Raw genomic sequence first — 13,168 nt, forward strand, 5'->3', positions numbered from 1 at the left:
TAGAAACAAAGGCAACTCTGAATTCAGGATGGAGCGCTTTAAAAACCTGAGTGATCTTTGGGTGGCTTGGCAGTTGCTGCTAAAATCGATCTGATTGTTTTGTCTTTGTGAATTGACACATAATTGATTGTAGCTATAGCCTGGCCATTAGCAGTAAAGTCAAAAGAAGGACTACTGTTCCAGCTTTTCATCATTTATCACTATCTTTTATTTATTATCATTTGTTGACGATTTTTAAACTGAATAGGGATTTTGATTACTATCGAAAGCAGCATATTCAGTATTGGGCAATGATACTGTTCCATGAGGGCCATGGAGAAATATCTGGTCTGCATAATACAATGTAAGTCTTGAATTTTTGTGGCATTCTGAAGATCCAGAGAGATCATTGCGATCATCTTGTGCAAGCTTTCTTATTTCAAGCCTCGTGGTTGTTGCTCAGCTACGTGGTAAGCTTTAGAAAAGATTCCAGTCTGAAATAAAATACCATGCCACAAAAATCACACCAGCTTTCAGAGTCTGGAGAAAACATCCGTGATATTTGACTTCTCTTCAGTTCTGTCCGACACTCTTGCAACTTCAGTTTCTAATCTTTGTGTGTGATATCTTCACATATAGATGAGGGCCCTTGCTGAAATTTCTATTCCTTCAGTGTGTCTTTTGGGTATAATGCTCATTCAGTTTTATCTCTTAGACTTAAATCGGTTGATCTCTTAAAGTCTCATTCAAAGGAATGCATCATTTTGACCTTTTCTTATAATGTCTGTGGCATCTTTCTGAACCTTTAGTGTTTTGAATGATCGCTTACGAATTCTAGTCACCAGAACTGAGTACGGTAACTTTTGCGTAGATGCCAAAGGGGGAAGAGGAATTTTTTTTTTCTGGATTGTTTCCTGGCTGATCTTTCTTTACGTATCCACCTTGAGGATTGCTTCAGGTCTCAGTTGCAGTGTTCAGCTTAGGTTTTTCTTATTGCTCATTGCTTGCTGGGATGCCTTTGAGGTCCAAGTTGATGCCTGCACTCTTTGGGTTTGATGGCATGGCCCACTGCCTTGGTTCTTACAGCCCTTTTATGCCTGAGTTTTGCAAGGAGGGCAGCTGCTTCTTCATTGATCTCTCTGCACAGCTCCGAGTTCTGTGTTGCTTTTCTTTCAGGCTGGTGGCAGAAGTAGCAAGAAGACCAACAGTTAGTGCTTGTTGGGCCTCTACATAGCCCTTCTTAGATCTTAGTTATGTTGAAACTTATGGCCTAATTGTAATTTGATTAATAATCATAGTTCTTTCTGTGTGCTTGTTTCTTTGTTAATGTAGGAGGCAGTAAGTCACAAACCCCATAGAAGTGCATTCGTATCAGTATTCTTTTTTGTCTCTTTTCCAAATGAGCCTGCAGTCTGTGCAAAAATGTGGAGCCCAACGATCAATTCTCCACAAACCATGTTACTGCTTCTGTACTACCAAAGTAGCTGATATGACACTTTATCTGGAATTATCATGAAAGTTATAGGATCGTAATTACCTGGGTCATCTCATTTGTCTTTGCAATTCTCCCATATTCTGATTGCTTTCAAAAATCAACACTGTTTCTCAGCTAGCTCTTCTAAAATCCTTGGACCCAAATTATGAGATTCTTCTGATCTTACATAATGTCTGATGGGTGTTCTTTTCTTATGGTATTCAGTTTCAGTCAAGAGGTCAGATGACATTTCCTGTGCCAAAACCAGTATGTAGATTTACTGAATGCTTCTGCATTCTCTGGGGATGATTGACACATGAGTTTTTGTTTGGTGTTTGACTTGAGCTATTTTTGAAATACAGAGGTTTCCTTTTGCTTTAGTACTAAAAAAAAAAAAAAAAAAATTAAATATTCTATTTTAGACTCTTTACTTTGAGTTTTTCTAATTCTGTTGTTGTTGTAAATTTATTTCTATCTTCTGCTGTCTCCCAGTAGATAATGTTCATTCATTTCACTGGCAATGAAAGATGCTGCCCAGTAACACAGTTCAGAAAAAAACATTTTTGTATTTTATCACTCATAATTATTAGCTTTTATTGAAATTAACCTTTCACAAGATTGTGCTGGGAATCTATCTATCTTATTCAGATTTACCGATCTAGCTATGAATAGTATAATCGTGATGCGATCGCTTGCACTTAACCAACTACTGATTTGATCAGCTTCTGTCTGTCAGTTAAGTTCCACAAAATTTCCCATACTGTGTGCAGGATAATAATTAGAAAACTGTCATCTAGAGCTGTGACTTCTGCTGCTGACAGTGTATGACCTCGATCACGTGTTGCTCACACTGATGGCTTACAGCAGCTGAGGACTTCTAGACCTCTTTCTTCTTTCACAGGTCATTAACGGGTATCTGAGCAGCCAGGAGTTTTGTTCCTTAGTATAATGTGATGGCCTGCATCGCATCCTAGCTGATGACTTTTCTTGTGCTTTCTACTAAGGCATTTGTTTCATGGAGTATTCAGATCGTTTGACCTTCTCAATTAGCAATGCGTGAAAATCACCAGTGTGGTTCTGATAGACTTCCATTGCCCCTGGTCACTCATGCTCTATAAGCAGCGGTGACAGCTGCTGGTTGTAACCTATTGCACTTGGCAGGGGCTACATACAGTGGTGTAGTATTTCCACGGAATAGCGCCTTGTTGAATGTATTGAACACAAAGCAAATTATGATGAGAGACCACGGGAAGGGGAGCAGTCTACAATATTGACTTAATACTGAGCAATATCTTCCTAGGGAAATGTCTCTGAGAATTAAAACAGATCAATGGAGGTATTTGAATCAAGTGGAGGCAGATAGCTACGTGACCATAGACTCTAGAGAGCATGATGTAGGTGTGTGGGGTTTTCTTTTTGGTGTAGGACATCTCATTAACATCTAGCAGGATGTCTACTGTGCATGGTAGCAGGGAGAAGTGTAGCAACAGGAGAGTGGAAGGAAGAGCAGGTAAGTAGAGTTAGAAGAAAGGGGAAATGGAGGAGTTTGTAGAACAGCACAAAGGATTGAGGTTGCATTTGAAGTATGAAGAAAGCAGAAATAAACATCCTATTGATTCTTTGTTTCTGCCCTTCAGAATGTATGAAAGAGAAGGAAAATGGATTATTTGTAGTTGAAAGAAGTAAAGAATCATAGATCTTTGACTACGTGTGCATTAGTGTGCATCTGCACTGCTCAGTCAGAAGTTAAACAGCTGAAGGGATGTAGAGCAGACATGACTTTGGACTTTCTCCAGGTCTGTTCATTAGTATGTATGGTGGGAGTTGTGATCAATAGCAAAGGAAGTCTTTCATGGTTTCTGGGGATTGAATTGAATTTTACTGACTGACAGCTACGTTGAGTCGCTAGAAAAAAGTCTACGTGCGGGACGCTTGCAGCTTTGTGCTGGAGATAGCAGTCTGCAGCTGATGGGATATTTATATGAGGAAATCCTTGTCCAGTAGTTGAATCCATTGTCTTACCTGGGTAAACATCATGTGGTGGATTTTTTTGGTTTGTTTGGGTTTTTTGTTTTTTGTTTTTTGTTTTTTTTTTGAGAAGCATGCCTCTGGTTCCTAAACCAAGTGAATGTCTCATTACAGTAACACTAAGCCAAGTTCATTTGGGTTTAACTGGTGAATTGTAGAAACAAAATGCAGAACTTAATGTGAGGGCTGCTCTGAAAGTAATGCCTCCTATTTTGTTACATTGGGCCACAACATCAGAGGTGGATGTTGGCGGTATGGCAGTAGAGATTGAACCTTCCCATGAACATTCCATTCTATGTTGTTGCTGTGTGACAGATGGCAGCAGAGGGGCAGTCTGACAAAATGGCATCTGACATGGGAGTGCGGATGAAGCAAAGGTGTGGAATTGAATTCCTCCATATGAAGAAATTGCACCTGTTGACATGCATTGATGCTTGCTGAATGTTGATAGAGCACAGTGAGATGGTGGCTGGTGCATCTCAGCAGTGACAACAGCAATGAATAGACAAGCCACATTCCAGATGGCCATGTACAGCTATCATATCACAAAATGTAGAACATCTTGATCAGCTCATCCACATGAGTCTGCGGATTATGATCAGGGAACTGTCTATGGAGTTCAGTATCTGCTTCAATGCTTTGGGAATTATGGTGGCAACATTGGAATATCACAAAGTTTGTGCCAGGTGGGTTGCACAAATGCTCACAATAGAACAGAAGAAACAATGTATTCAAGTTTCTCAGGACCTGCTGAATCAATAGGAGGCTGCAGGTGATGGTTTCGTGGATTGCATTGTTAGCAGTGATGAGATGTGGCGTTACCACTGTGAACTGGAGTCAAAACAGCAATCCATGGAGTGACAACATGTGAATTCCTCATGGGAGAAAAAGTTAAAGGCAACCCTCAGTGGGTACAGTGCTGTGCACTGCCTTTTGGGATAGGAAAGTGTTGATCCTTCTGGATTTTTGAAACACAGACAACCATCAACTCAGACTGCTACTTTGCGATGGTGACTAAGCTGAAGGCTTGGTCAGGCCAGAGAAGAAGACAGCCTTTCTCTTGCAACATGATAACACCAGGCCCCATACCAGTTTGAAGGCCAGAACACATTGCCAATCTTGGTGGACTGTCCTGCCACACCCACCATGTAGTCTAGATTTGGCAGCTTCTGGCTTTCATCTGGTCAAACCAATGAAAGATGGGCTATGTGGGCAACATTTTCCTAGCAGTGGAGCCATCATAGCAGCTGTGAAACAGTGGGTCGCCTCCACTGTGCAGATTTTTACAAGCATAGCATGCAGGCTCTTGTTCATTGCTGGCAAAAATGCACAGCTAATGGTAACGACTGTGTTAAAAAATAGCTTTTTTTGGCTGAGAATTCACTGTATCAAATAGTGTTATTGCACTCTTTGTATCTGTTGTAGTTTCCCTGGAAATAAATAGGAGGCATTACTTTCAAAGTGACCTACATATACTCAGCTTCTTTTTGGGTGCACAAAATATGATTTATACTTGGGTTTGAAAGTGATCACGGTAAGGTAAAATGATGACATGAGCCATGCTCAAATTTTACTAAGATGCTGGAAAATAGACTTTGAGTTTGCTGTGGTGCTTTAATGAACTGTTGTCTTGTGAGTGGAATACATTATTTTCTTCCCCCAAACTGATTAGTATTCTCTGCTTTCAAACCACTAACTTCACCTAATGCTCATGATTTGTCCCATTTAGTAGTCGTGTGCTGGAAGGTGGGAAGTGAGCTAGAAACATCAGAGCATTTGGGAATTATGGTGTGTGGATTTTGTTTTCGCTTTTGCATCTGCGATCTGCCTTCTGCAATAACCTCTTCATCAAAAGCACCCCTAAGTACTGTGGAATGGATGTTATGCACCTGAACGGTGTGGGGAAGTGGTTTAAGCCAAGTGAAAATGCAAGTGACTTAGACTAATAGCTGTTTATTTTTACTTACTCTTCTGCCTTGGATGTTAAAAAGATGGTTTGCCTAGATGATGGTTATACCATCATAGGAATTGGCTTTTTTGTTACAGTGTAGCAAGGTGCCCTTAGCACCAGAAGTTAGCTTGCTGGGACAAACAATAGTGGCTGTTCTGATGTGAGCTTTAAGAGCTGTAGTGTTTCGGTGTTTGGTCCTTTCTTCCTTCCTTATATTTTCAAGTTAATTTTGTAGACCTTCTGCAATCCAAGGTGTTGAGAACATTGTGCCCGCCTAGCCAGTGGGGCCACCAAGTCTGACAGCCTGAAACCCAGTAAGAGGCAAAACAGATGAGATGAAAACTGTCTCAGCTTCGCGTTGAGACTTGCTGTGGTGTGATGTTTCCTGGTGTTTGCTGCTGGGAATCTCAATTTGGAGATAGTGAAGATTGCTGGAGAAGGGTGTTTCCTCTCCACCAGCTTTTGTCACACCGGGGCTAAAACCATATTTCCCAGAGTTGTTCCAGCTAGCTCATTTATATGCTGTTTGGCTGGCAAGTTAATTCTCGCTGTCCAGACACTAAGAATTGACATACGTGCTGAACCGGGTATGGGCTTCTGAACAGTGTGTACATGAGTGGCAAAACTGGCTTGGGGCTCCTGGGTACTGCTGTGATACAAACACTTATTATTCGTATGCTTGAAGAAGTAGCAAGATGTTTGCTGTTTGAGATCAAAGCTGTCAAAGGTGCAGGGTGAATTTTACCTTGCAGTAACTTAGTTTCAAATATTCTCTAATATAATACAGCTGAAACTCCAGCAGGATTATTTTAGAAAGAGTCGAGTCCCTATCATGCTTCACTGAAAGAAGGAAATTGAGAGAAACATCAAGGGGACTTAATGCTCCGTAACACGCTGGTAAGGAAACCAAGCAATTCTTTGGTTAGTCAATTAATGTCAGTGCTTACATTTTGAAGCACTGAGGATTTTAATGAGTGTAGTTGGGAGTTGTTTTTCCTTGTGTTTAAAGGAAACCTCGTAAAGGTTCTCAGTGGAGCTCGGGAAAAGTTGCAGCAGAGCCAAGTGAGAAAACACAGGGTTTGCTCTTGTGGTCCAGGAGATCCCAAAGTAGCTTCCCACTCTGAAGAGTGTCCCCTAAGCAGCTCTCCTGAGGCCAAGCACTATGCATCTCAGTGGGAGTTGCCAGAGATGAGTTTCCTTCTACCTCTGGAATCTGGTTTTGGGAGGGTTGGGAATGAGCCTCATTACTTGTAATCTCAAAACCCCAACCTTGTGACCAAGCCTGGAAAAAAGAGGTGGAGAAGCAGAGGGTTTACCTTTTAGATGACAAGGATTACTGCAGGAACATGGATGTCACCTGTTCGTATATGCTGAGTTAGAATCTTCATCAGAGAAAGTCGGGCAAATGGAGGTGGAGGGCTGCCATCAGAATTACACTTTCATTGTTTATTAAAAAAAAAAGAGTTTCAATGTTCTTTCTCGTCTTGGCTTCCATCCATGTATTTCTTAAAGCTATCAAAGAGGAGGGTTAATTTTTCCGTGCAGCTTTACTCTGTTTTCCGTTTATTCTCCTTTCTCTCTGAGCAGATTTTTGTCTCTTTTTTTTTCCCTTTTTTGCTTTTTGTTGCTTTGCTGTTTTCTCTTCAAGTGTATAAATCTGCTTCTCACCTTGTGAATATTTGGGGGGAAGGAATCTATATATATCTGCTGTGTGTTGTTTGGCAAGCAATTGTAGTAATGTTCTTTTTTAAATTTGTTTTTTTCATGGAGCAGTTGGATGCGTAAAAGCAAGCAGTTTGTAAGACTTGAAAGGTGAGAGATGAGTAACAGTTAATGTGAATTTTTCAGGAGCAAATAATGCCATACCAATCTACTTGTTTTCTGCATTTATGGATGCAGAAGTAATAGCAGATGTGTGCATCTCGTCTTGGACATTTTCAGGCTCATTTTCCCATGAGCAGCCTAGGAAAATAATGGACTGCTAGAAATTCCCTTAAAGAGGAGCACAGTAGTTTGGTTATCTTGTTTGAGTGTAACGTGGGGTTCAAGATAAAATGATATATTTAAGGGGTTTCTATAAAGTCTTTCAGCGGGCTTTTGACAACTTCTGAGCTAAGCTCTGTGTAGCATTGTGAAATGGGTCTTCTTTTGGTGGTCACTCAGTATTGGAAGGGTGTGACAAGCTGGCAGAACACTGTTAGGAAGCCTATGATACAGTTCAGCTGGGGCAAATGTGGACTCTTTGGTCATGATGAGAACAGCCAGGTGTGGAGTGGAAAGGGGACGGTGACTGGCAGGCAGTGGTTCTCCACAGAAGGATTTGGCACCCGAAGCAGCTGTGAGTCAGCCAGATTCTCGCATTGCAAAAGCTGCAAGCGTTGTGCTGGGCTGCACAAACAAGTGTGTTGCAAGTTGGGTGCAAGAAGCTGCTAGCATGCTGGGCAGAGCTCAGGTAAACTTAAGCTGGAGTGTCTGCTTTTGGGTATCATACCTGGGAGATGTTAGCAGTGGTGGGACAGGTCCCCAAAGAGAAGTAGCATCTTCATGGTGGTAATGTCCTTCGCAACAGTCCTTCATGTGTTGAGAGTGGAGTGGGAGGAGGGAGGGCAGGGGAGGGGATTGCGTACTGTTTTCAGTGCCTATGGGGAGTCAAACTAGTGATATGTCTAGCTGCTGTAAAGGTGACCTGAGTTATGTATTAGAAAAATCTTTCTTGATGCGTGAGTAGTGCAGGACTGGAAGGGACTTCCTGAGGAAGCTGTGGAAGCGAGCTTTCTTGGTGAGCAGGCCTGATGGGCATTTTGAGTCCCATTCGTGTAGCGTTGGTGAGTGATTGCTGTCAAACAGCAGATTCCTTCTGGCTTCTCTTGCAGCCTCATTTGATAACGCAACCTGAACCATCATAACTTAAGGATGACAAATGCTGGTGTGTACTTGCAGCATGACTAAAAGTTTGGTCCTGTTACAAGCAAAATCAGACTTTGAACATGAGGAAGCACACTGGTAATGGCTCTCATCGTAGGTGATAATGGTTTTGTCTTTCTATGGGGAAGCAGCTGTGTTTCTCAAGAGCTGCTGGTTGCTGACAGCTGAAACCCACAGCTGCTGCATCTGCAGTGAAGCACATGCACCCATGCAGCTACTTTGGATCCTGAGTGCATGTTCCTGTCTGTGCTCTGCTGCACAGCATGAAGCATGAAACTGAAATACTTTCTCACGCTGCTGTTCTTTTTATTGCTGGATATACACCGGTGTATCTGTGTGCTGCTCAGATGGCTGCACAGACGGCTTTGTTTCTTTCAGTTACAGGAAAGGATAGGGAAATATGAGCAACACTGTGTTTAATGCCACTTGTCTTCACATGATGCAGAAATAAGTACTTGTTCTGGTAGTGCAGCAGATTTTAATGCTGAGTTATTTACATCTGGAAGGGAATATTTCTTTTAATGATCAAGTTGAAACCTTGTCAGCACTAAATGTGTGTCAGTAATAAAACAAGCTCGGTGGCTTTTCTGCCTTTTGACAGTTGTTTTTCTTACTGTCTTGTTTTAAAACATACCTACTGATTTAAGTCTTCGCCCTTTTCCATTTCATTCTTATTGGTGATCTTGCTTATGAACATATTGTGATTATTTTCCTCTCTCTTGCTTCCCAGGAGACAAAGACGGCAGCAAGGTGACTACAGTAGTGGCAACTCCTGGACAAGGTCCAGACCGACCACAAGAAGTTAGCTACACGGACACCAAGGTGATTGGAAATGGATCTTTTGGTGTTGTGTATCAAGCCAAACTCTGTGATTCAGGAGAGCTTGTGGCCATTAAAAAAGTCCTGCAGGATAAAAGATTTAAGGTAAGAGTGTGCATAGCTTCAGAATACTCTTCGCAAATGTTATCTTGTTTTCCATTTCTTTTATGGGAGTCTTTTTTACTTAATTTTTTCACTTGTTTTCATTAAAGCGCATAAACACAAGAACATCCAAGACTAAAGATTAAACAGATGTTTTTTGATAAAGAAATACAGTTTAACTTGAAATGAAGTGAGTCACTGCTGTTACTATTTGCGATAGTGCAAAACAGGAAGCTAAAATTCTGATTTGGTGTTGTAGTGCTGTTCCCTGGTTGCAGATTTGATTCTGGAGACAATGAACCAGGGCAACAAGGGAAAAGCTTTTGTTGTACTTACTTTTTTCTAGCACAGATTCTTCTCTAGTCATTAGCAATTAAGCTGCTGTAAGGAACAGGTGCCTTTGGGCTTTGTTCTTGGGTGTTGCCACCTATAAAGTAGAAGGCTGTGCTTGAATAAATCAGAAAGTCCCCAGGCCAAGCAAGAAGGTAACAAGTACTGAGCCCAGGGCAGTTTGGACTGTGGAAGGGTTACTTCCCTTCATTCTTCATATCTGATTCATAAATGTGATCTATTCTGACTGTTTGGAGAGTAGTGAATCTTTATTCTAAACAATAAGTAGCCTTCCAAGAAATCTATCTCTGTGTCATACTTAAACCAAATTAAGGACCATTAGCAACCTCCTCACTTCTCCTACCGGCCCCTGCTAGGCGTTTGGTGTACTTGACTGCTTTCTCTTATTGTTAAGGGAGCTGCAGATAAACTCGTTCAAGAGTGAATGGTGGCAAAGGTAACTGATTTTACCATCTAAAATGTGGGTTTCAGCATCTGGAGAATGCTTTCATGACTAGAGAAGTGTATGGACAGTTTGTAGAGAAGACACTAAGGGTAGTCTTGTTGGCACAATCTAGATGCAAAAGCTTCTGAGCTTAAAGACAGGAATTTAAACATATTCAAGGAAAACTGACAATTTGAAATTCTTTCGAAAAAAGTTTTAGAAATACTTCTGAGGGCTAGTGGATGATGTTTTCACATCTCTTTTGCAGTTCTCATTTTTTTTCAGTAACACTTCATGCCTAGCTGGCTTGACTGGGTATGTTTGTCCTGTTTTACTAGGAAAACCATCCTTCTGAAGTATTTTGAAATAAGCAGACCATGCCTTTTCCTTGAGTCTTGGAATTGTTGTTATTGTGAACATATTCATCACCATATCACAGAGACGTCAGCTAAAGAGTGAAAAGAGGTTTTTAAATTTTACTAATAGTGCAGCATTGTTTAACTTATAATTGAAGGAGGTATTTAAAGTTCTTACATTGTTCTTATATTTGTCAGATTTATTTCTGGCTTGTATTATGCGTTAAAAGCAATTAGCTCTGGAGAAGCAGTGTGGTGGAAGAGCACACTGTAAGAAAGAAAGAGGTAGGAGAATAACAGAAGCTCTAAATCTAGTCGTTCCTAAAAGAGTTATTTTATCTCTTCCGCTTGTATGGTTTTAGGTGAAAGGTATGTTTCCCTTGCCGTGTCATGCTTGGTGGATGTCATAAAATCATAGAATCACTAGGGTTGGAAAAGACCTCTAAGATGCTCTAGTCCAGCTGTCCTCCTACCACCAATATTGCACGCTGAACTGTGTCCCTTAGTACCACATCCACACGTTTCTTGAACACCTCCAGGTTCTGTGATGCCTGGTGACACCTCCCTGGGCAGCCTTTTCCAGCGCCCGACCGTTCCCTTCTGAAAATAACTTTTTCTTAACATCCAGCTTGAACCTCCCATAGTGCACCTTGAGGCCATTTTCTCTCATCCTATCGCTAGTTACCTGGGAGAAGAGGCCGACTCCCTCCTTGCCAAAACTTCCTTTCAGGTAGTCGTAGAGAGTGATATGGTCTCCCCTGAGCCTCCTTTTCTCCAGACTATACAATCCCAGCTCCCCCAGCCACTCCCCATAAAACTTGTGCGCAGACCCCTCACCAGCTTCATTGCCCTTCTCTGGCCATGCTCCAGGGCCTCAGTGTCTCTCTTGTAGTGAGGGGCTTAAAACTGAACACAGTACTCAAGGTGTGGCCTCACTGGAGCTGAGTACAGGGGAACAGTCACCTCCCTTGTCCTCCTGGCTGCAATATTTCTGATACTAGCCAGGATGCCGTTGGCTTTCTTGACCACCTGGGCACACTGTTGGCTCATGCTCAGCCAAGCGTCGATCAGCATCCCCAGATCTTTTCCTCTGCGCAGCTTTCCAGCCCCTCTGCCCCAGGCCTGTAGTGTTGCCTGGGGCTGTTGTGGCCAAAGTGCAGGACCTGGCACTTGATCTTGTGGAACTCTGGTTGCCCAGAGAGGCTGTGGATGCCCTCTCCCTGGAGGTGTTCAAGGCCAGATTGGATGGGGCCCTGGGCAACCTGATCTAGTATTTGATCTAGCAGTTGGCAATCCTATCTGCAGTAGGGATTGGAACCTGATGATCCTTGAGTTCCCTTCCAATCCAAGCCATTCTGCGATTCTGTGAACTTCATCCCATTGGCCTCAATTCAGCCTGTCCAGATCCCTCTGTAGGACCTTCCTACTCTGCGGCAGATGAACACTCCTCCCCAGCTTGGTGTCATCTGCAGATGTACTGAGCGTTAACTCAAATCCCTCATCTGCATCATCAGTAAAGATATTAAACAATATTAAACAGGACTGACTCTATTATTGACCCCTGGGGAGCACCACTCATGACAGGTCTCCAGCTGGATTTAGCTCCAATACCATATCAGCTAGTGCTTTGGACCAAATTCATAGTTCTTTTTTTAACCCCATGACTTTGAGGTTATGTAGGTTGTCAAAGTGACAGTTTGTCCAGGCATTTTAGTTTCTACCCATCAGATACTAGTAGTTTGTGAGGTCATTTGTTTGTGTAAGAAATCTATTTCGGACATCTAATTAAAATGAATGCCTTTGATTATTGTTCTTCTGGTATTTGATCAGTGGCATTTTGTTATCTGACTGTACATCTTACTTTTTTGGAGTGTTTCTTTAATCCATTAGGAGAAAAGGAGGATTGTTTTCAGTATTAGCCCTCTTCTTATTTAAGGGAGAAAAACAGCAGAAAATCTTGTTGTGGTTTTTGCACCTTGAACTCTGAACTAATTGCCCCTATGTAATAGTTGTGAGCAGTGAATGTCCAGTGTCCCTAAACTAGGTGGAATTAATGTTAGGTGTATGAGTAGATCTACAGGTTTATAACACCATTAAAAAAAGTGTTCTTTTAACTTATTAATCTGCATAAGTCACATCTACAGTAGTACCTATTAAACATTTTATGTTCTTATTCCCCAAAATTGTATCCCAGCCACACATTACCTATCTTTGTCTTCAGCTCACTGTTTTATCCTGTAATTCCTAAGAGTAGCCCTGCCTTTCTTTTTACATTTTGATCTGGAAGTGCATGTTCTGAAGGCTGAACGTGTGCGTTCCTGCAGGCTGGGAGAAAGCTTCTGCTTGGACAGATTTGGAAGGTGGAGATAAGGTATCTTATATCAGTAATAGTTTACAATTACTTCAGAGTTTGCTACTCCTTGGGAACATCTGATCTAAGTTGTAAATGCTGGACTGGGTAGTTTATCAGGGAACTTGGAGTGCCTGTTGCCTGTACAGTTTGGTTGCAGTTCAGAAGCAGACCTTCTCTTCTGTTCAGAGAGCTTGCTTGTCAAGCGCACACCAGCTGGGTTCTTGCCACCCCAGCATGACTGCCCGGGTGGCAGTCTCAGCTGTTGTGGCTGGAATTCCCGCTTCTCTATCATGAACATACACCCTTGCTTTGGTACCAGTGAGGGGAAACCCCACCATAGACAGCAAAGGACGGCAGTAGTTGATTTGCCTGCTTTAAATCTGCTTTCTTGGCTATTGAGGGAAGA

The 13,168-nt window shown here is 42.0% G+C and overlaps 1 protein-coding gene across 1 annotated transcript in view; it reads left to right on the plus strand.

Moving 5' to 3' along the window:
* The window catches only part of GSK3B (glycogen synthase kinase 3 beta), a 139,913-nt gene that overhangs the window by 41,215 nt on the left and 85,530 nt on the right, over positions 1–13,168 (plus strand). The window contains exon 2 of the mRNA XM_021397548.1: positions 9,088–9,281. Within this exon, the coding sequence (XP_021253223.1) occupies positions 9,088–9,281 (194 nt within the window). The remainder of the gene's footprint in view (positions 1–9,087; positions 9,282–13,168) is intronic.

Source organism: Numida meleagris, chromosome 1, assembly GCF_002078875.1.
Source record: "Numida meleagris isolate 19003 breed g44 Domestic line chromosome 1, NumMel1.0, whole genome shotgun sequence".
NCBI lineage: Eukaryota > Metazoa > Chordata > Aves > Galliformes > Numididae > Numida > Numida meleagris.